A 25023-nucleotide genomic window follows, 5' to 3' on the forward strand; every position below is an offset into this window, starting at 1 on the left:
TTACCCAGACACATTACGTCTCTACTGGTAACTGTTAACCTACGGGTTTTTTACTTTACCAAGGGCACCTCTTTATTAAAATTCTTCTATGTTTGGTAACCCTTAGGTATTTTTAAGTCACACGGCACGCACTACCTTCACTTCTCATTTGGTACTTAATTCCACATACCCACATGCACCCATCGGCAGTTCTCTAAAAGATCTCTGCAAAAGAGACCCTTCAGGGGACCCGTAGGGCATTGCACCGCCGGCCCGACGAGGAGCAACCGCCCGATGATGAAGCATGACATCCTTCGGGGTGTGTGAGGGCAACAAGAGACAATTTATGCCTCTCCCCACCTCAAGTACCAAGTCCCTGACCTAACTTCTCCATCTTTCCCACCCCTGACCCTTTTGTGTGTGTAGGTTGTTCTTCGACCACACTCACCACGGAACAGTGCCTCCTGTGTGATTACCTCATTGACTATTCGGAGCATAGGCACTGGACCATTAACTAGCTCCTGGCCCCCCCTTCTCCATTATAATTTAGTTACTTTCAGCCTAGCCAATCATAAAAGTGGGAGGGAGCACCCTGCCTATCATATCAGCACACAATTTGTATATACCTGTGCTTTGGGAGTGGTACCTCCCTGAGAAAGACCTTGTGCTGTATTGCCAGCACCCCCGTATTTAACTTGTTCCTTTCTACTCAAAAAGTGCGAATATCCTGAAACACGTCTAGAGATACACAGCACTGGCTGTCCTACGATGCTGAATACTAAAGACTTTCAACTAAAGTGCGTGTTATGCAATTTATTTACCTCAATGCATCTGGGTGAATTGTGTGGGGGTATGCAACGCAGTGTGCTCCCTCCCTGTTTTGTGATGGGCACAGTCCACAGCACTATGTGTATCACTGTGCTCATTAAAGGTTAGTCCTGATGTCTATTCCCCCAGCACCGCTGGCTGAAAAACAAGTATTTAGCCTGAAAAGAACTCCACAAAAGTGGCTGACAGTCTTTCTTATGAAATGAGGCCATTCAACATATTAGTAGAGGTGCCTGAAAGGTTGTGGAAGTAGCACCTATGTCTGGATTTCTAAGTCTGTATATTTGGGTAAGCTATATTCTGGTCCTGATTACTCAATTTACAAATACTCCAGTTCTGGGTTTATAATTTTAATAAGTTCAATTCGAGTAATGTACCTGCAATAACAATTTGTAAAATAAAAGTAGAGAAAAAGTAATGTCCCAATGACCTGGTAACCGTATAAGGTGTGCATAATAGTTCAGACTCAATTTCGAGCGTAAGGCTGCCAGGTGACACCATTGGTTCATAGCTGCCATTTTACCCCAGGCCCATGCTTGGCAAGCTGCTCTAGTACTGGGTTAGTCTATGCAGCCTTTGCACTTTTAGTTTTAATTTTATAATGGGATAATCAAGAATAACAGTCCCAGAATGCAGAGAAAAAACCTGAATGGGAGCAGTTAGTCATGCCTGGCCCTTCTAAACATGACAGGGCTGCTGGTGGAAAAATACGATTGCCTGTTTTTCTGCTTTTTGATGTCATTGTGGTACCCTAAACAGACCTATGCACACATTGTTTTACATACTAATAGTCATGCTGCCTCACCAATTGTGAAAACCGCTACTGGGCAAAATACACATGGAAAGCTGCCGTTCCTTTTAGATTGTGACTGTTTGAGCTGGAAAACATCAATACGTGCTATGAAACTCTACAGTACGTTTTCAGTGGGTTCATGTGGGCCTGAACATTTTTTCATTTCCAATCGCCCACCTTTTTGATGCCCTTTTATGCTCATCCCTACTTGCTGCCGAATTTGGAAGCACTATGTTCCTATATTTCTTATGTGCCAACTTCATTGCTGCAGTAACCGGATGACAGAATACTCAAACCTCCCCCACTGAGAAGGAAAAATGGGTGTGCATTTCCAGCTCCCTCCTGACATATCTAAGCCAACCTTCCCTTGATTGACTAAGCCCTTCTTGGGCTTGGATGTGTTTAGACGACGCTGGAAATGGCTGCATATTTTTGCCACCCAGTCGGGCAACTAGAGCTTGCAGTTTCAGTCTGCTTCTGGAATTTCTTGCCCTGAGGAAGGATTCACCTCATGAGTAATGATACCATGGATGAGTTAGGCTGAAAGTAATGAAGATTACTGATAAGTATTGGAGCAGCTATGCAGATGTTTTCGAAACCAACATTCTGAAAGTTTCCATCTTAAAATATGACAGGTCATCTACAATTTAATTTCTGCTCCCCTGCTGAAAATGGCCGTGCCTGTGGTACCCGTGAACCAAGCCCTAAGTAGTCTCATTTCCTAAAGGCAGTTCTCTCTGTTTATTTGAAACCTTTAGTAATGGTAAGCTCTCCTGCTAAAACACTGTGCTTCATACGCTAGTCAGTCCTTTCCCTGCCAGTCGTATCGAAAACAATTCCAGGGAAATGTTTGTTGACAAACCACTGGCCTTCCACCTCCCTGGTTCCTTCATAGCACAATGTCTCTTGCCCACTATTATATTGAAGCCAATGCTGCCTGCTGCACCAATATAGAGTTTCAGTGTGTCATTAGGAACTCCTTCTCTTTGCCATAGTAAAATTATCGCTGAAGTCACTGAGTAGTTGGTGGCACACTTTCTGATCCTCTTTAATTCCTGCCTCAATATTGAGTAACAAGTACTGTCTTTCAGCCTTACTTAGGCTAGCCACCTAAAAAATGGTCTTCCCAATGATGTGGCTATCAGGAAATATTACCTATTCCACAGTAAGCAGCACCGCTCTGTTTCTTTGAATGGCACAATAATTGCTCTTGGAGTTCTTCACACCTTTTTGATCATGTCCTGCCCCATTATAAAAACACAATAGCTATGTGTTTAGGTCTCAAGTGCCAGAGGCACACAAAGCCTGCTCCTTGTAAGAAATGGGGTTATTAGTTGAAAAGATCGATCGATCAGGTATTAAAAACAATCCTTGTAGGAGTAAACTACAAAAGCCACTAAATAAACCTATGCTTAACCCTCTGGTAGCTTGGAAAGAAAAGTAGTCAGGCTTAACTAAGAGGCAATATGTTAAATATTTGTTCGGCACTCAAACAGCAATAAAGTGTAAACACCAATAAACTGTAAAGACCACACCAGAAAAATTCCAAACCAATCTAGAAAGACAGAGCACATTTTAATAAATAAAATGAAACCAAAACAGCAAAAACCCGATCTGTAGAACAGAAGTTATGAGATTTTAAATTTGAAGATAAAAATAGCACCAAGAGTGGCGAAGTGCCAACTGCAGGTATTTGGTTTCTCTGGACCAACATAAAGTCACAAGTTAAGGCTGACTGCAACGAAACACGGCTGGGTACTGGATCAAGTTCGGCCTGCTGGGAGTGGTACCCCCCTGGCCTTGATGCGTGCTCTGTGCGGTGTTGCTTTGCGGAGCTCCGCTCAACGTGGATTCTGATAAAGCCATCAGGCAGGAGCTGTGCGGCTCTGTGGGGCTTGGCATCGCTCTGTGTCTGATCTGGTGCAGCCTTCACATGGGATCTGCACTGCATGGCTCTGCTTCAATTTAGGTGAAGCCTGAGGTTCAGAGCTGCTCTGCTTTCGGGACCCTGCGTTGCTTTGCATAAGATCTAATGGAACCTTCAGGTAGGCAGTGATAAGTACACCCTGACCCCAGCCAAGGGTATGGGTTTGGAGGACAGAACTTGGAAGGTCAGGCCTCAGTCCCACAGAGACAAGCAGAGGGGACCAGGTTAGGTCCAGTCGATCTGGAAAGCAGGAAAGGGCTTTGGAAGTTTCGTGTGTCCCTGTAGCTCAAATAGGAGGTCAGTTCTGCCCCTTCCCCTGGGTCTGGCTCTACACTGTCTAGGGTAATAAAGGACAGGCTGGCCCATGCATCAGCTGTATTTGCCAGTGACAGGGCAGGCAGCCTCAGAACTCAGGAAGGGGTAGACACAGCCTTCAGGCTATCCTTTGATGCTCAGGAATGGCTGAGCACAACTCCTAAGGGCAACCTGCTTATGAGAGGAGCACCCTTCCCCACACCCAGGTCCTTTATGCCCCCTGTCTGGAAGGAATATACATCACACCACAAGAGTTATTATCAGTCATGTGACTCTGGCAGAAAGGCACATTTGGTTTTAAGCAGAAAATTGCCTACTTTTTAAAAGTAAAAACAACAGTTGATGGACAGAATGCAGAACAATGTCATACATTCACCCCAGTAGAGATCTGGGCCTAAATCCATCGTTTTTTTGCTCACCATGCCATTCCAGTTTGAACCCAGCAATATGCAAATCAGTTTTGACCCTGTGCCTCATGGGAACAGTCCAGCCCGAACTACCAAGCCAGGTCCTCCCTGGACTGGAAACAAGCATCCTAGGACCGGTTTCGGGGTTTCACCCCTCTTCAGCCAGGATAGCTTGATTCCAGGGGCATGGAGAGCACGGGACTCACGTCTGAGCATACCCGTCCCACTCGGGGTGACAAATGCAAAAACAACAGTTGATGGACAGAATGCAGAACAATGTCATACATTCACCCCAGTACAGAGATCTGGGCCTAAATCCATCGTTTTTTTTCCCACCATGCCATTCCAGTTTGAACCCAGCAATATGCCAATCAGTCTTGACCCTGTGCCTCATGGGAACAGTCCAGCCCGAACTGCCAAGCCAGGTCCTCCCTGGACTGGAAACAAGCATCCTAGGACCGGTTTCGGAGCTTCACCCCTCTTCAGCCAGGATAGCTTGATTCCAGGGGCATGGAAAGCACGGGACTCATGTCTGAGCATACCCGTCCCACTAGAGGTGACAAATGCAAAAACCACAATTGATGGACAGAATGCAGAACAATGTCATAAATTCACCCCAGTACAGAGATCTGGGCCTAAATCCATCGTTCATTTGCGCACCATGCCATTGCAGTTTGAACCCAGCCATATGCAAATCAGTCTTGACCCTGTGCCTCATGGGAACAGTCCAGCCCGAACTGCCAAGCCAGGTCCTCCCTGGGCTGGAAACAAGCATCCTAGGACCGGTTGTGTGAATTTTGTGTCTTTTGCTTCCTCGCCCTAAGTGTGCCGGGTATGCCCAAACGTGGGTCCCGGGCTCACTGTGCCACTGGATTCCAGCTATCTTGGCTGAAGAGGGGTGAAACCCCGAAACCGGTCCTAGGATGCTTGTTTCCGGTCCAGGGAGGACCTGGCTTAGCAGTTTGGGCTGGACTGTTCCCATAGGGCACAGGGTCAAGACCGATTTGCATATGGCCAGGTCTAAACTGGGGTGGCATGGTGAGGAAAAGAATGATGGATTTAACCCAGATCTCTTGACTGGGGGTGAATGTTTTGATTTGTTCTGCATTCCGTCCATCAATTGTGTGTCTTTTGCTTCCTCGCCCTAAGTGCGGCGGGTATGCCCAGACGTGGGTCCCGGGCTCACCGTGCCACTGGATTCAAACTATCCTGGCTGAAGAGGGGTTAAACCCTGAAACCGGTCCTAGGATGCTTGTTTCCGGTCCAGGGAGGACCTGGCTTAGCAGTTCGGGCTGGACTGTTACCATTGTGCACAGGGTCAAGACTGATTTGCATAGGGCCAGGTCTAAACTGGGGTGGCATGGTGAACAAAAGAATGATGGATTTAACCCAGATCTCTTGACTGGGGGTGAATGTTTTGATTTGTTCTGCATTCCGTCCATCAATTGTGTGTCTTTTGCTTCCTAGCTACCTGGGTAACATTTACTAGGGACTGACAGAGTGTGCTAAAGGTTTTACCAATTAGGGGAACAATTATACAGTTTTGGGAAAGAGCTCTGGCACTGGGGACCTTGTTAGCAGAAACCTAGTGCACTTTGATTCGAAATCACATAATTTAATGGGCAAAAAGACTGGGGGCCCGATTCACAGAACTAACTTAAGACAAAATCCTAAACTTACTACTTTTGGTATTCACAGAAGGTATTTACTAGTAGTAAAGTTAGGATTTTGTCTTAAGTCTGTCTTAAATCTGTCTTAAGTCAAACTTAAGACAAAATCCTAACTTTACTACTATTAAATGCCTTCTGTGAATACCAAAAGTAGTACGTTTAGGATTTTGTCTTAAGTTAGTTATGTGAATCGGGCCCAGGGTGAGCTTGTCAAAAAGTGGCACTTTCTTGTCCAGGAAATCGTAATAGAATTACAAGTAGCAATTACTTTCTAGGGTGGTAAGGAGAAAGGAACATCTCTAAACATTGTGTGAAAATAGGGAAGGGGTTTCTTTATGTAGAAAATTAAAGAAAAAAGTTCCATTGGCATAGGTGATTTGTACGGAATTGCACTATGTGGACATTTCTGCACTAGGGAAATACTATCACTGACATAAAAAAAAAGTTACATGACTTTTCCAGACGCTCGACTATTAAGCTGTGACAAATGCAGCTTTCCAGGTGTAATTTGGGAACGCTTTGTGTATAAACAAAACGTCTAAATCTGTATGCTTGAGTAGGAGTAATTGTGGGTGCAGACTTACCACGGTTTTTGTGAATTGTGAGTGTTGAGATTAGGCTGCAAAATGGGAAGACTGTTCTGGAGGCACTAATGTTTGATACAGGATGTCATGTTGAAGATTGTTTCTGGTTGTGTTCATGTAGGACACAGTTTCTCATGTGTCATAAACTCATTGCCATTACTTTTGGTGTATTTAAAATGTCATTTCCGAGGTTCACCGCATTGTTCATATTGTTTGTATTTTTATTCTTATTCATGTTTTGGGTAAACTGTATCTTCAACTTAAATCGCATTTAATTGACCACTCAGGGCAGGGCGGGGTATTCAAATTTAAATCACGACTACCGATAGGAACTTGAGTAGATGGACCAATAGACAGCTTGGGGGAATTATGGGAGTTGTATGCTAAGTAACATCGAGGAGTTTATTTAAAGCCGCCACTCAGGTGAGGGTGATTACAACGAGGGTTACAAAACGATTGCATTACGTGGTAAAGTGAAAGAGACGAAATCTCCATAGGAGAGACGGATGAAGCGGCCTTTGCATCTTTTTCAAGTAAGATTAGCGGCACGCTAGTTTTTTCGTTCTAAATAAAGGTTAGAAGTAGTACTGAATATTTGGATGAATGCTTCGTGTTTAGACGGATGGTAACTTTTTTGGAGTAATATGATGGATTAGTACATCAGGGGTAAAATCGTGATTATGTGTTGAATATCTTTTTAGCGGGAAAGCGGTATAGTTGGGAGCGTTAAGATCGGCCACTTACATGGGTATATTGTTGTTTAGATGACAGTTCAGGTGAAAAGTTATACACTATTGTAACAGCATTTATGTGATTCTTAACTTCACAGATACAAACCCCTGACGAAGGGCAGAAGGTGCCCGAAATGCATTGGGTTAAACATCTTGTATTTCTCACAAGAAACTGGGATCCTAACATGCTGTATCAAAGGCGTTGAGCATAATACATGCATTTGAATTTTGGAGATCACCGGTTTCACAATTTGTATAAACGAACAATAAAATGATGATCTTATAATTAAACGAGTTGAAATTTTGAATGAAATCGATTTAGATGATTTTATCATCTTCACATGGAGTGAGCATCTCGGGACTGATATTACCCATATCAGCAACTTTATAAACTCATATTGCCCTGTTCATGCCCCGTGGACTTTCCAGTGTTGAGACAACACCAAGATGAATATATTTGTGATTCAAAAGTCTTGCTTAAGTTACAGTGAGGCATATCGTACATATTTTGCAAATCTAAAGAGAATAAAGGAGGACTTTTGTCTGAAATCCCAATTGCACACACATGTGTGAAGTTCTCTAACACAACAGAAGGTAGTAGCTATGCTTTGAAACTGGCATGTGTCCATTATCAGAATGCTACATTCTGATTGGGTACTGTGAAGTTGACAAGTTGTAATGGCCTTCCTCCACTCCTTCCTGGCAGATATCGAAGGATCAGGGGGCAGCAAGCACATCTTTCTGTGTGCACACAGCGTTTGTGTATCCGCATGCATTCCCACTAAGGCCGAGGGAAGCCACTGCTCCTTCCCTCAGCCACAGGGGATGACACCCGGAGAGGCTGTACCCGGTAGCTTCTACTTCCTTGGGGCGCTGTTATGATGTTGCTGCTACCGCGGAGGAGGGGGTAATGTGGCGCCTTTGGACGCAGTGTACTAGTAGGGGTGTGGCAGGAGTCCAGCACTAGTGATGAAACACTTCAGGCAAGCGGCAGACATGCTGTCTATTTGGAAGCCACATACACTAAACAATCCACCCACCCCCTCATCTCCACTAGATTATTGGCACCTTTTCTAACTTGCTGATGTGGAGAAGCAGAGCCTCCTGCAGAAAGGATTCTAACTGAGAGAGGAAAACTCAAAGGAAGCTTGTTCACAGTAGCACGATAGGCTGAGTCTGAGCGTGCACCCAGGTAGTTATTAGCAGAGTGGTGACCTATCAGCAGAGGGCTGCGGCTTTTCCTCGAAATCCTACAGTCACGTCCACAGCAGATACCTCTCCAGGACGGTTCTCTTCCTTAGCTAATATTGCTTTATGTATTTGATCATAATAATTAAGTGTTGCCTTCCCATCAGTGGCAACTCTTTTTTTCTGATAATTTATGTCATGCATACATTTCTTGCCAAATGTTGAAATATTTACTCAAGTTTCAAAGTTTGCTTTGGAATGTAATCAATAATCAAACGCCAAGAGACATTTCAGAGTCTGAGGCCACTTTGAAAGCATTGGCCATCTATAATCAACTTCTTTATTGAAAGTGTTGCATCATCATTCTGACCTGCATGCCCGAATTATCTAATGGTAAAAGTGATGATTTCTCTCCAAAGGTGTTTCGGAATGCTAAAATAATATTATTTAACTTTACAGCCGCCAAGCAAAATTCTCTCGAGCATTTTGGGGAAGAGCAACCTTCAGTTTGCAGGGATGAGCATCACTCTGAATATATCTACCAACAGCCTAAACATGATGACGCCAGACTCAAAACAGGTATTGGTTTTTCTGAAGAAAAATAATTCAAATACAGCCTCGGCATATGCATGCGCACACAAAGGTGGCCATCTTAGAATGGATTCAAATCCATTTATAGATGGCTTCCCACCAATACAGTGGTTAGCAAAAGTGACAATTTGAGGAGGTTGTGAGGCTAATACATTTTAAAAAGCATGGGAGCTCAAGGGAGGGGAGAGGGGCAGGCACAGAAACCCAGAGGGAGCCACACAGAGAATGACAAGATAGTCGCTCACAGGAAACAGCGTTTACAACGCTGTAAACACAGCACGGTAACTTTATAACGCGGTCGTTACGACTGTGTTGTTACCACGCGTGCCATTACATCGCAAGTTGTATCAACGACTTGCTGTAGGGTGCATGCAGCACCAGGGAATGTGTTGGATTTTAAATCACCTTCCCTGCTGTTGCACAAACTGGAGTAGGAATAATAATTAATACTATTCCTAAATCCAGCGCACCCCTACAGCAAGTCGTTGAAACGACTTGCGATGTAATAGCACGCGTCGTAACAACGCGGTCGTTGTAAAGACCGCGTTGTAAAGCCATGCATAGTGAATGTATGCGATGTAACGTCATACATTCTCGCTCACGCACTGCAGCATAAGGTTATGAGATCAGCAGAGGAAGTGTACAACTCATCCAGTCAAAACACTGTGAGACTAAAATGCTTCTTGGGCAGGACAAACACAAGAAAAGAGAGGAAAACCATCAAATCAGGAGCAGGGAGCAGACATAAAGAACGTCATCGAATCATATAATGGGGGTAGGGTGCACGAGGTCCATTCTTAGTGTGTATTGATTACAATAGGCCATGTTGTAGGCCAGCAAAGAACACTCCATGAGTTAAATTAATCCCAATACTGACTCTTTTGTCTGGAGGTCAGCAGTGATTGTCATTGTAAGGGGCAGGGCTCTGTCTCACACTCAGCAACCTTGCAATGAGAGGAGGGGCTGGAGGAGATGAAAGAGAAATGTAACAATATGATGGCATCTGTGAAATAACTTTGTGTTCGTGTGTTAGTACTGCAAGTAGACTCTCTATTCTGAGACACCACTGTGTAGCTATGATTAGCTATGACCAGCCTGCCACTGTACACTCCAGACCTTTCGTTCATTCATGGGACAGATACTGAAGCTCACCAGTGTTATGGAGAGTGTTGGGATGAAGAAGTGCAAGATTATGATATTAAGTGGGAGAGCGCGTTTTGTACATCAGCATCTTCACGGTCACTGAGCTAGTCCTCCCCACTCACCATGCTAGATCACATGACGATCTGTGAGTAGAGTTTCATGTTTTATTAAGTTGTCACTTTAGGAAGAGAAAGACTATTTGCGGTGTCATAGAGATCTGCATTTCACAAAATGTCCATGAGAACTGCTGATCTTCAGAACACGCAAATGTATAAATGGCACATATACAGAAGAAATTAAACAAACTCATCACTGAAACTGGGTTTAGGGGAGAGGATGTGGCCTAACGGCTAGAGCGGTCGACCTCGAAGCTGGGGAAACAGGTTTGAGTCTCGGCAGGGACGCCCAACATCCTGTGAATCTGGGCAAATCACTTAATCTCCCCGTGCCTAAAAAAAATTACAAAATGAATCTGTCTATCTGTAGCGCAACTGGTGTTCATGTAAAGCGCTCTGAAAACTTCGGATCGAGTTTGTGCTATATAAAACTCCCCCCGCCCCACAAAAAAAATGGGTAACACTGTCAACATCTTTTACAGAAAAGGACACACAATTTACAAATACATTCAGTAGAATTTGCTTTGAGGTGGAGCAGGCTCTGCAGAGGCTTGGACCTGATGCACTTCTTCATTCATTCACTGAGAAGGAGCAGTCTTGCATTGTGCAACAATTTAATGTTGTGTGCACGTTAGATGTCATGGAGCAAGAGGTGGGCAGCTTCAAGTTCATATCTCAAAACATAGCGACAGCAGTGAGGCACAAGAGGAGGATGCTAGCTCCACTTCATGTCACGGAAGGGGTGGAAAGGAGCACTCTGTTGGGAAAGAGTGCCACCTCATCATGGGAGGAGGGAGAGGGTTTATGTAAACGTAAAGCATTTGTTTTCCCCAAACACTGTTTGCACAATTAAAAAGCATTATTGAAACAAACCAGTGGATGAAAAGGGCTGTTCCGAATCTCCTCTGTGTATCCTATGTTTTTGTGTGTTGTGCGTGTCTTATTTGCTGCATGGCTTGTGTGGCACTCAAAGTCTTTTCAGACATGTCAAGATAGCTGTAGTGACACCTACAATAATTGCCCCTGTGTTTTTACCTCATCATGGAGTCACTAAAGACCTCATAAACTAGTTATCTTACATCCAAACAGTGTTTTTCAAAAATATTTTATTGGTGAGATTCTTCTGTCAGCCAATTCCCTATAGAATATAATGATCTGTATACAAAATGCCCCACCAAAGAAGTCACCAATTAAGTTTATTAATTTAAAGCATTAGATTTCTTTGGGAAGTGTATTAATTGGGTTGAAGAAAAAAAGAGTCAATGGATTGATGCTGTAAGTTTTGTAAATTGTGTCCAATATCTGTTCAACTCTATGCGCTCAGTTTACAATATCATTGGATTGAGTGAAGGCAAAGCTTCCAGTATCTGACCACTCAGCAGCAAATGTCATGCTCCAAGATGTCAGTGAGCAAGATATCATGCCGCAGAGAACCATACCGGGAGCATGCACCTCCCACCCATTGCAGATATGAGCAATGTTGCAGGGTTGTGGGCATCATGGTGAGTGGTGCTCTGCAAAGAGTCCTCTACAGTGCAACGCAGGGGAGCAGATGCTGTGAGGGACATAGTAAGAGGGACTGCGACTTTGGGTTGTTAGGGGGACTGGTGACAGGCGGCACCAGTCTACCAGCAGACCTTAGCAGCAAGAACGGTTTCCTGCAGCAATGGGATGTCCAAATAGCCCTTTTTAAAAAAAAAAACGAGTTCGACTTTGGAAAGCTCGTGAAGTTTAAAAATAAATGTTTGAAATTGTGGGGGACTTTGTAACTTTGCACTACGTTAGGCACCCAGACCTCCAGAAAAGGAGGTGAGGAGTCACCCAAGGACACAAAGAAGCAGGCAGACAAACAGCCATGCATAGAACCCAACAGACATAAAGGTACCTGTTAGAAATTGGGTCTCAAGTTGGCAGAGATATGCACCCTGTCCAAGTAGGGACCCCAGTCCTAGTCAGGGTAAGCTAGATGCACACTAAAGGATAACCTGTGCTCACCCTCTGGTAGCTTGGTACAGATATGACCACATGTGGTATAGTGCACCCTGCCTTGGGGCAATAAGGCATGCAGTAGGAGTGACTTACTTATGCCTCATGTAATGTCTGTGGGCATGGCACACTGGGCATTTCGGTTTTCTCTGCACCAAGAGATGCAGCCTGCAATGGCAGTTTGCATGGTCTTGGTGAGGGGTCCCTAATGTGGCACAATTTGTGCTGCAGCCCTAGTTGGCCCTCTTCAGTTCTAATGCCCCAGTTTACAGCGGTTGCTGAAGTTGTGTCAATCGTGGTTCAGCTTTAGGAAAAAGATCTGGCTCTGAGGATCTGGTTAGCAATGACCAAGTGCACTTTAATTCGAAATCACATCATGTTCCAGGCAAAAAGTGGGGGCTAACCATGTAAAAAGAGACACTTTCTGACACTTAGGGAGCTTCAGTCCTCTCTCTGTACACCTTTCTCAGCTCAGAAATGCTGTAGCTCTCTGGCGTTGATGTCCAACTCCATATGTGACAGGCCCCTGGTAGATACACTGCTCCCTGTCCCATCCCAGGAGCTTGAGAGTCCTTCTCTCAGATCAGGGTTCTCCTGCTCTGTTGTTGTTTGCAGCCTCCTGGCTTCCTCATAGGCTCTAAGGGCTATCTGTAGGTCTACTTTGGAAGCTTTCCTGCCCAAACCCAGCCCCTTCTCGTTGCAGAACACCTGCAGCTCACTCCCAGGGTAATATTCTAGGCAGTTGAGATCCATGGACATCCTGACAAGGTATTACAAGTGCAACAACAAAAAGAGTCCAAGTTGATGAAGATGATGCAGGAGTAAATGTATAACAAGCATTTACAATGCAATGGTCTCGGCCTTGGTAAAGTTAGAGCTATTGGCATTGCTCATGACATTATTTTTGTTTATGTGTTTGTTTTTAAAACATTTAAAGAAACGGCATTGTCATGAGCAATGCCAATAGCTCTAACTTTAACAATGCCGAGACCGTTGCATTGTAAATGCTTTTTTTTGTTTATGTTTTTAAAACATTTAAAGAAACGACATTGTTATTTACAATGTCAATAGCTTAATCACTCTCAAAAGCGAGATTTATTATGCGAGCATTATTTGGGAAGTTTGGCAAACCCATAATTATGAGGAAAACGCTGCAGCATCGCAAAATGCCCGTGGCCCAGACTAATATGCATGATGAGTATTTGGATCCCATGCCCATTACTTCTTTGTCCTCTCTGCTGAAACTGCTCTCTGAAGTGTCAAATTTTATTGATACTAAACAAAAATCGCACTACCGTGCCAGGGCCAGACTTGGCGTTGATAATGTATTCGTTTTCGTGTGACATAACTGGTGCTCATGTAAAGGGCTCCAAAACCTTCGGGTCGAGCTAGCGCGATATAAATCTTCAACCCAAAAAGTGATATTTCAGTGTTCAGTAAATGGATAAAACCATCAAATTTAACGTAAAACCAATACAATGACACTAAGGTAAACTCCTGGGTTTCACAGGGAGTGGGGAGGGCGGGGAGGGTGCTTGCAACAACTCGTAATTATTTATGATTCATGCGGTTAATCACTGAATCAAAAGTACCGGGCAGAAAAAATACCGTGGCACGTTGTTTTCCAGCACAGACTCGCTCGCCCTGTAGAAAAAAAAAAAAAAACGTTTCCTTCAAGCACATCCAAGAGGAGGGCGGGAGGGGGTTTGATTTTTATTCGACTTGCTCGAGGACACTGTAGGCTGTAAACAACCAAAAGCGGGCCTCAGCCAACCAGGGGAAATCCCAGCATACCGGTGCAGTCACTGTGGTTAGGGAAAGCACCGCTCCTCGCACCTCAATGGCTGCATCTGTTCATGGAATCCAGGCTTCTTAGCCTATGGCAGGCAGCAGCGTTAAGCATCAGCAGAGTTTCGTTTCCCTGCAGTGCCTCTACCCAACACTGGTGTGAAATGGGGAGAGGATGTGGCGTGACGATCAGCGCTGTTGACTTTGGTGCTGGGGGGTCGGTTTCCATTCTCGGCGTCGGCTCAGCATTCTGGGCAAATCACTTAATCTCCTCCCTGTGCCTACCAAAAATGTATTCGTTTTTGTGTGACATAACTGGTGCTCATGTAAAGGGCTCCAAAACCTTCGGGTCGAGCTAGCGCGATATAAATCTTCAACAAAAAAAGTGATATTTCAGTGTTCAGTAAATGGATAAAACCATCAAATTTAACGTAAAACCAATACAATGACACTAAGGGCTCACTAAAGTAAACTCCTGGGTTTCAAAAAGAGATATGTATAATGTAGAATCTTTAAAAAAAAAAAAGGGCAGAACACTACAGGCTTTCAGTGACACGGAGTCTGTTTACAAGCTAGGGCACCGGAAGACACCACCGCCTTTCTCCGAGGCAGAGAATGCCTCGGAGAAAGGCAGCGTCCTTTTCGGATTCGGGGGCGTGTTTTGCTGTTGTCTCCTCCTTGAGACTTCTCGCAAAAAACACGCCCCCCGATCCGACAAGGACGGGGCCTAAATGGAGTGACTGACCTCTTCTCCAGTGGCTGGCCAGCATTTACGATGCCAGCCAATGGAGAACATGGGAGAAGAGGGGCTGGTTCAAGCCCCTCTTCTCCAAGTCATTAAATCTCCGACTTCCTATCCTCATCGCTGATCACCAATGTTAGAAATTAGTGCGTCAGTTCCGATCCATGAAGTTGATGAAAGCTTCATCGACGGACCCCTTTTCGTTGCTGGCGATGCATAGTCATTGAGCTGAGCAGTCCATCGTGGTCGAGATGCGCTGTCCGTCAAGGCATTATCGCCGATTGGCTCCTGTGTTGGAGTCGAAGGGCAATGCCTTGGTTCCGATCGGGGCAAAGTCATTGCTGCATCGATTCTGTTGGTTCTGTACAGCACAAGTCACCTTTCAAGGGCCCAGGACTGGATTGGCACCACTTGACAGGGCAGATAGACAGGCAGATAAAGGCTCAGCTGTATTAAAATTGGTTTTGAAAAAAGTGGTTGCAAGTTGAGCATCGACTTTTTGTAAATCCGATGTGATTTTGCGAACCAACCTATGCACTAATAGATCGGTTTGCAAAATCAGCATTTGGGACCAGATGTACAAAGCTTTTTTGAGGTCGCAATTGCAAATGCATTTGTGAATCAGTATTTGGAAGGGGAATGTGTAGGGTGTCCTATCCAAATACCAATTTGCAGTAGTATGATTTAATGTTTTGTGTCCGAGCTCCGATTGCCCAACATTAATACTTTACCACCAATTCAAAGTGGTGGTAACCCATTCGCAAACGGTCCCACAGACCACTGCCTTCTCTTAAAATTTTATATTTCTTTTTTAAAATGCATCCCATCTTCCTTTAAGGTGCTGTATTTAAACAACAAAAAAGATTGCTTCATTTAAAAGCAATCACAGACATGTTGTGTGCTGACCCAAGCTGGCCACCATCCCAGTGATGGCGGTGATTCCTAATAGGTTACTAATTGTGACCTACCTCATTAATATTCATGAGGCAGGTCAATTTGTGACCTACCAGGAATTGCTATTTGGAAATTTACAGTTTCATACATTAGGAATGCCGATTTCCTAATTGCAGGTTGGAGATAATTGCAATTAGGAAATCGTTATTCCTAATGTTTATATATCTGGCCCTTGGAGTGCGTTGCAATTTGGCCTACTTCATCAGTATTCATAAGGTAGGTAGCAAATTCCGACTCATTTCAATTGGATGCCATCACAGTGATGGTGATTTACTTGGGTCTGTAGACTACCATGTCTGTGATCATTTTTAAATATAGTTTTTTAAGCAGCCTGTTATCATGAAAGGGAACAGATCTGCATTTAAAAAAAGCAATGTACTTTTTTTAGAATTTGTTTAAGAGTTGGTAGTGGACTTCTGGACCACTGCCCACTCTCAGATAACATTTTATTTAACATTCACAAAGGCTTTGGGACCTCTTCCACCTCTTCTACATCCTTTGAGGAATTCACAAATATAGTGGTACACCCAGAAGTTGAGAAAGTCCAATCAAGTTGTCAATTTTTCCACAAGTACCAACCAGCAAAAGTTTTACTGAGTGCCATTTATGTGTCGAGCTCTCATTTAGATATAGATTCAAGTGTTCATAATGAGGTGGGCCTAGTCCTGAATGTGAGGATTTGGGTAGAAGATATGCATTTTGGTATTATGAATTGATGAATTACTTAGTCTAATATAAAGAATAGGAGACTGTGTAATGGTGTTAGCGGAATCAGCAATGAATGATTGGTATTTGAATAGGAACATACTGAAAACGTTTACGGTCGTGAACGAAACGCATTGGCTCTGGCTGTAACAATTTGAATTTTAACAATGAGAACATATAAACTTTCTGAAATACAAAATAAAGAAGAAACGGAAAAGTCGACAACTTGATTGGATGTCTAATTTTTTGGTTGCACCACTATATTTGTGAAATTATATTTTCTGCATAGCAATGGTATCCAGGAGCAGCACATACTGGCAGGTTGTGCACCATATATTATTTCAGGGACAAATGGGAGGTGCAAGTTGTTTTGTCTGCCACTTGTAAAAGTTGTTTGGGATACATCCTTTTAGTTGTCGGCAACCTATCAATGATTTGTAACCAAATCAATTGGTAATCATTGGTAACATTGTGAATCCCTTTGATCCACGGAAATATAAAACAATAACCTCTTTCAGGGGAGCAGTATCACCCAGTATTCTCGTGTTTTACATTGTATCCCATCTTATCTTGCACTACCTCTTTCATAAAACCAAATATATAGTGCAAATGTGACAGTGCAAGGTAGGCTAAAAGTGCAAGGGTAGCATAAAGGAGAAACAAAGAAAAGGTAAGCTCATTCATGGACAGCAGTATTGCCCCATATTCTCTTGTTCCACATTGTTACCTATCGTCTTACGCTGCCTCTTCCATAAAACCAAATATAAAGTGCATGTGTCACAAGGTAACATTTGCTAAAATGGAAAAAAAACATCAAGCAAAAAAAAACATTTACTAAACCTCCCTTACACTGCAACATTTGCAATTGGCATTTTTTCTCACAATTACACATTTTCCAATTGGTGCAAAGTTTGCTATAAAGTGCAAAAGATGATACCAAGCAGCGTCAGACCAAAACATTTCCCTCATATCTCTTCCTATTCTCATGGTCCTTATTGTTCCACATCATGTCCTGTAATGCAGCTTCCATAATACCTAGTATAAAGTGTAGGAGTAACTGTTCAAAGCCGCCATAAAATTCAATTCTGACATTGAAAACATTGAACAGCGTCATTCTAGAGCTATTGCTTGTGCTTCCTTCATAATGCCGCATCCTAACCTTTTTTCTGACAGCAAATTGATAAGATGTGAGTCACACTTTCCCTATGTTGATGACAAAGTCTGCATTTAGACCACAGAGGTTTCCTTGACCATTTTGGAAAGCAATCTGTAGGTTGACACAGGCCGAAACGCACATGAAGCAACTTGATTTAAAAAACAGAATCTCATTAAAGCAGTTAAGTATGATTGCGGGTGAGTTTTTTTTTTATAGGAGTCAATGACTGTCCACACATTGCTTTTTTACTAAAGTCTTTCTTGTCCCTATTCCATGAGATCTTCTATATTTGTTTGTTTAAGCAATGTTTTAAAGAGGGCAGAAGCTGCCTTCTAGCTTCCGTCCTGGAAGCTAGAAGGGGATGGTCTTTCAGGGCACAGGCTCCCCACCCAATCCAGATGCTGTTCTCTAGCACGAGAGCAGCACCAGGACTGGTCTGAGAGGTCTCGCTTGCCGCTCAGACAGTGCATGGGAGTATGTGGGGTTTACCCAACTCGGCTGTACAATACAGCTAGTTTGGAGAAACATAAGTGTGCATGTGTGTTTGGCCGGCCCAGGATGGCCAGCCAAACACACATGCGCACTTATAAGTGCACAGTTTTGGTTAATAAGACAACTAAAGTGCAGTAAGGAAATGTGATTTGCTCAGGATTATACAATAAGGTTCATTTAGGTACCAGGATTAAACCCAAGGGCAGACAACAGGGAACCATTTTGTCAAAATACGTCATCTCGAAATCAGAGCTCTGTTGGCTTGTTGGGATAATAGGAATTCCCGCCATGACAGGAACTACTGAAAGAGATTGAGAGAGTCAATAACACATGCTAGTCCAAAAGGAACGGAATATCCCCTAACCTACCAGCCTTTTCCTATAAAATAGTCAGTCTCTGCTTAAAAGAATGAGAGCCAGTGGGTATGTTTTCCTTGCTTTTATGCTAGATTGTTCTTCTGTATCAAAAACATACACGAAAGCGCATGGACTGTATTCATACACCAAATGTACAGTTCTCCAGAATGCTTGCTCTAGTCATAGTGTAGTAAATAAAGAACACAGTAAATCTCAACATCAAAGTTCTTTCTGTAATGTGGTAAATTTTGTAAGCGTGACTAGATGAAAACGTAGTACATAGCATCATTTATTTGTTGATTTGAACTATTTTCAAGCAGCTAGCCAGTTTCTAAGTGCTCCCAATTTTGGAAGCTAAGGGAACCGAGCGCAGGAAGATAAAGTGATTTGAAATGGTGTGGCACATAAGTCACACCTTTCAATCTCAGTGGGCCCTTCTTCACCGTGATGCTTCTGATGATAATTCCACAGTCACCAAGTTTGCTACTAGATTACAGGCCAGATGTATGACCGTTATTTGCGGTTGCAAAGGGGATTTCAGCCCCTTTGCGACTGCAAAATAGGTCAGCCCAATGTACTAACTCTATTTTGCGAGTCGCTAACCTATTAGCGACTCGCTATTCTGAAGGGGCGTGCTAAGGGCGTCCCTTCCTAATAGTGAGTTCTTACCCAATGTATGATTGTTTTGCGACCTCAATTGCGTTCGCAAAACACTCACAATTTACCACCCTTCTCAGAAAGGTGGTAAAGTACATACAAACAGGAAGGGATCCCCAGGGGACCCCTTTCTCCTTTGTGAATGGGTGCACAAATGTTTTTAAGAGCAGGCAGTGGTCCCAGGGACCATTGCTTGCCTATAAAAAATGAAATTGAAAAGTTACATTTTTCTTTTTTAAATGCATCCCGTTTTCCCTTAAGGAAAATGGGCTGCATTAAAAAAAACTGCTTTATTGACAAAGCAGCCCCAGACATGGTGGTCTGCTGACCCCAGCAGGCCACCATCCCTGGGAGTGCCAGCCATTCCCAATGGGGGTCACAAATTGCGGCAGCCTCATTAACATTCATGAGGCATGCAATTTGCGACCCCACTGGGATTCGTAAACAGTGTCTGAGACACTGTTGTACATTGAATTTAGCGAGTCGCAAATTGCGACTCGCAATATGTCTCAATTTGCGAATCGCAAAATTCAATGGTCGTACATCTGGCCCTACATTTCCTCTAAAAAAGGGTTCATTAGCCTGTATGGAAACAAAAGATTTACCAAGAAGGCACTAGCTCTATAAGGCTGGTAGTAATGTACAGCCATCACAAGTGTATGCTTGACTGAATATCCTTCAATATCCTTTCATTTCATTTTTCTGAAAGAGTGACTACTGGAGAACAGGAGGATGTGGAATTAGGGCTTCATTTTTCTGGAGGTGGGGGAGCCAAAAAATGAAGAGGGAGAGCTGAGCCAGAGCCTAGCCAAGGGTCTGGCTCAGATCTTGGAGCCCGTGCATGAGCCAAGCCCTGAAAATGTTTGCTATATAAATCATAGACCAAACATCACTTAAACTGTGATAAAAAAGTTAGAAATTAAAGAATGTTTCTTTTTTTAGCACGTGGAAGCCTTCACATAAATACGTCACATTGTAGCACTGCACTGAGAAGTACTTTATTAAATATGATACTTTTTAAACATGAAACTATTGTCTAGGCAATTGTCATGAAAACCCTGTACTGGCCCATAGAATTATAGAGTAACATTCCTAATGTTAAGGCTTTGTTTTTACATCTTTGTGCACCTTTTGGCGTTTTTGCAAACTCAACGCAAAGGAACTACAGTGCTTTCTTAAGCACCTATTACATCTCACAAGTTCACCATTCATGGTTTATAGGGATGGGGAAATGAAGTGATTTATGCAGAATCACAAGGTGTTGACCCGATGCTGAGACTCGAACCGGGTGTCGCAGGTCCAAAGCCGACAGCTCTGTGTAGTAATAAACTGGACGTCAAGAACTTGGAGTAGTAGTTTATTACTGGATAGCTACACAGCAGAGACAGCAGACCGGACACAAAGGCAGCTCAAATCAAACTGCCCTGTAAATGTTCAGAACTTGGAATGTCCAGACTGTGCACCTAGGCAACACACCAACATTCTTTCTTAATATCCTAGTAACAAATACAGCACTTAACAAGTAAAGTAATATAAGATAACCCATGGAAATGTAACAGTGAGAATATAACATATCCCCTTTTCTCAATAATAACAAAATAATAAAAAAACAAAAAAAAAAACAAAGACATAAATATAACGAACTGGACAATTGAAAGTGGATTGCTTTTCATGAAACCAAAAGAAGGCATACAGTAATCACACCTGATACCGTTTGGGAATCATTTTCATTCTTGTGCTTCTTCTCAGAGAAGAATGAGATTCAACGATTTTATGAGATGTAGCAGGATCAACATTGTTAGACCACCCCCCCCGCTGTAAGATGTATTCTTAACTTTAACAATTTTCATGGACAGGTAGCCCAAACGTACTCACCCCTTTTTAGGTCTCGCCTGACCCAGCGCATGCGCTGGTCTGGCGAGACATTTTGTGAGGGCTCCAAAAAGTGCTACCAGGCCAGCCTAGACCTGCACAGCATGTGCGGGGGCGCGCGCGTTGCGCTTTACCGCGATTACTTTCACTTTCGCGGCCGCTTTGATGTTCTCCGTGAGGCTTCAACAGATTGCAGCAGTTAAAACAAGCATTGGCATAGCCAATAGGTCTCGCTTTTGGGACCTTATAAGTGTTTAGTTATGCAACTATTGCATGGTTAAACACTTATAAGGTCCCAAAGGCGAGACCTATTGGCTATGCCAATGCTTGTTTACCATGTATAGAGAATTTAACACAAACCAAATCCCCTATTTGCACTTCCACCAACTTGGCAGACTTCTTCTCATCAAACCATTCCTTTTGTCTAAATTGGGAAGCCCTAACATTCCCTTTTACAATGTTCATAAGGTCATTAATATCATGAAAGGATTTAATCCACTTGTTCATCCAACCCGGCTTGAAGCAAGTGTTAGCCTTTCGTCCCCTTAATAACTCGAAAGGTGAAATCTTAGTTGTCGAGTGGGGAGTAGTTCTATAGAACCATAGCATACTGTTAATAGCGTTGTCAATATTTGAGTTAGAAGATTTCGCCCACCTTATACATTCTCCTACCACTATATTCATACGTTCAACTTGACCATTTGACTGTGGGTGATATAATGAACTACGTACATGTTTAATGTTACATGTTTTTAAAAAAGAATCAAATTCTGAGCTGATAAATTGAGTACCATTGTCGGTCACAAGGTTGTCTGGAACCCCTTCCCGGATGAACACTTCTTGTAAGAATGTGATCACACTTGAAGAAGAAGTATCCTTAACTAGTTTCAATTCAGGCCATTTTGAAGTATAATCAATTAAGACAAAAATAAAACGACAACCTCCTTGTAGACCTTCCACAGGACCAATGATATCTAGCCCTAATTTACACCAAGGAGAAGAAGGACATTCAATGGGAAGAAGGGGGGGCGTCTTAATCTTCAAACCTTTGTCAACACTCCTGCAGATAATGTCACTGTCCATAGAAGGCCACCAGAAACAATCACGGACTCTTCGTTTTGTGAGAGTCAAACCTAAATGTCCCTCATGTGCCTTGACAATGATATTCTTTCTTAAACAGTGTGAAGGAATGAGTTTGTCTGCACGGACTAAAACACCACCCTCAATTGAAATTTCTGACTCCACCTTCCAAAAGGGTTGCAAGTAGTGCTGCAACGTACGCTCTCTTGGCAAACCACATCTTACATACTCACACACCTGTTGAAGAAGCTCATCTTGAGAAAAGAGCATCTAACCAGCTTTCTTCAGTACCCACACTATGCTGGGATAAGTCAATTGCGGCAATGAAACAATCATCCGAATCATTATCATCATCATCCTCTGTTAGGGGTTCCTTCTTATTCACACTAGTTGGAAATCTAGATAAAAAATCCGCTCTAATGTTTCTCCCACCTGAAACATGAACTACATCAAATTGATATTGCATCAAACGTGAAACCATCCTGACAATCCTTGGTGAGCAACATTTGCTCGTCCCTGCACTGAGAATATTAACTAGAGGTTTATGATCAGTTTTTAACAAAAAACGCTTTCCCCAGACATATGAACGGAATTTTTCAATGGCCCAAAGGCAGGACAACAGCTCTTTTTTGATCACAGAATAGTGAAGTTCCCCATCCCTTAAAACTCTAGATGCAAAAGCAATAGTATTCTTGCCGACCAGAGAGTTTTGAGTGACAACACACCCCAAACCGACTTGACTCGCATCAACAGTGATGCAAGTAGATAGAGAGGGATCATAGGGATTAAGAGCATCACTGTTGGCAAGTTGCATTTTGACAGTGCTCAAAGCTGTAGCACACTGATCAGACCAATAAAATAAAACACCTTTTCTTAGCAATTATCTAATTGGCCGAACAATTGAGGCATAATTTGGGATAAACTTCAAGTAATATTCTAGTAACCCTAATTACGATTTGACACCTGTTTTATCAACTGGAATAGGAGCATCAATAATGGTGTCTAACAGACCCTGTCTAGGCCTGATACCTTCTCCTGAGAGATGATGCCCCAAGTACTCAATTTCATCACTAAGAAATTTGCACTTTTCAGGTTTCACAACTACTCCACGATCCTTGAAAATCTCAAAAACTTTCTTTAGCAAGACGTTATGTGATGTTATGTCTTTTGTATGTACAAGCACGTCGTCTTGGAAAACAAGAACACCCTTAATTTCCCCTAACATGCTTTGCATGACAAGTTGAAAAACTGAGGCCGCCGAAGCTAGTCCGAACGGCATCTGTTTATACTGGAATGTTCCTAATGGGGAAATAAAAGCAGTGAAATGGCGTGATTCCTGTTCTAATTCAATCTGGTGGTAGGCATTAGCCAGATCTAATTTTGAAAAATATCTAGAACCCCTGACAAATGAAAACAGATCATAAATCTTAGGAAGGGGATGTGAATCTACCCAAATTTCTTTGTTTAGTGATCTGAGGTCCACACAAACACGCAACTTCCCACATTTCTTGCGTGCTACGATGAGGGGAGAGAGCCATAAAGAGGCCTCGGTTGGTTCTATAATTCCATGTTGACAAAGACGTTTTATTTCAGCCTCATGATCTTCTCGGACACTGAAAGGTACCCCCCTTAACAGGTGATGAACCTTCCTTCACTATGATTCTATGTTTGAATCCTCGAATTGTGCCCAGTTCACCAGAAAAAACTGTGGGGAATTGAACCTCCCATTTAACATTCTCCTCTCCATCAGAAACTACGAGTCCTTGTTATGGACATCCAGGCTTTAAGATCATGCCAAACAGGCCTTGATGGTACCATCACAATATATTCAGACCCTTGACAGCAACATAAATCTTGCCACTAATTTTCCTCCCTTTAAATATAAGATCGTCCTCAAAATACCCCATTAAGTCTATTTTCCGACCCTCATAAGATACCGGTGAGCGATCAGGGGGTAACAGCACTCTCTCGCCCCATGTTTCTAAAAACAGTTCCTTGGTTAGCATAGTGATTCTTGCTCCAGAATCTACTAGTAGGTTTAAGGCCTTACCACCAACCAAGATCTCAACGACTGGGTCAATGCATTCAATGGGGTCAAAAACATAGGAAATATGATCTGACTTTTCAGAAACAATTTCAGAATCAGATTCACAATCAGATTCTTGGACACAAGCAACAGACCTTTTTTGATCATTACATTTTTTCTTAAAACACACTTTAGCAAAGTGTCCTATTTTTTTGCAGTAACTACACACAACGTTCGCTCCGGGACATCTTGCGCCCTTTTGATGTTGCAAATTTCCGCATCTGTTGCAAATCTGCTTGACACTTTGCGTAGGAACAGTGTTCTTTTTCAAACTTATTTTCTTAAAATTACAGTTCTTATTGTCTGGCCTTAAAATTTCATTTTGTTTTTGTTTATAATTCGATGAAACAATATTAATAGACTCAGGTAGTTTATCCTCTAACTCTTTCAAAGATACTTGTAAAGTCTCAATGCTTTTAGCAATTTTTATAGTTTCATCTAGATCAGGATTTGAAAGAGAAAGTAATTTTTGACGTATTTGTTTGTCGTTGCAGTGACAGACAAATTGATCTCTGATCAGTTGGTCCAAGAATGTTTCAAATTGACAATCAGGAGCTAGTTTTTGAAGTGCAGATATATATGCATCAACTTCTTCACCATCCCTTTGCTGTCTCTTGAAACATTTGTGTCACAAAACCATTAAACTAGGTTGCTTATGAAATCTAGTTTTTAGTTTTGTAACAGCATCTTGGAAAACATCAATATCATCGCCAGGAGGATGTACAATTCCAGGGAGATGTTTGTAGATAGACTTTCCCTCGAAACCAAGAGAATGAAGGAGTAGATATCTTTTACGTTCATTGCTCCAAGAAAGAAGGAGGAGGATTAACTGATTGCATATTGTCGTGAAAATAAAAATTGAACAGCAAGAGGAGAA

General features: G+C 42.7%; 1 protein-coding gene across 1 annotated transcript in view; it reads left to right on the forward strand.

The window, feature by feature from the left end:
• The window catches only part of SHC3 (SHC adaptor protein 3), a 440401-nt gene that overhangs the window by 286052 nt on the left and 129326 nt on the right, over nt 1-25023 (forward strand). The window contains exon 4 of the mRNA XM_085632814.1: nt 8882-9001. Within this exon, the coding sequence (XP_085488940.1) occupies nt 8882-9001 (120 nt within the window). The remainder of the gene's footprint in view (nt 1-8881; nt 9002-25023) is intronic.

This window comes from Triturus cristatus, chromosome 2_1 (genome assembly GCF_964204655.1).
Source record: "Triturus cristatus chromosome 2_1, aTriCri1.1, whole genome shotgun sequence".
NCBI classification, from domain to species: Eukaryota; Metazoa; Chordata; class Amphibia; order Caudata; family Salamandridae; genus Triturus; species Triturus cristatus.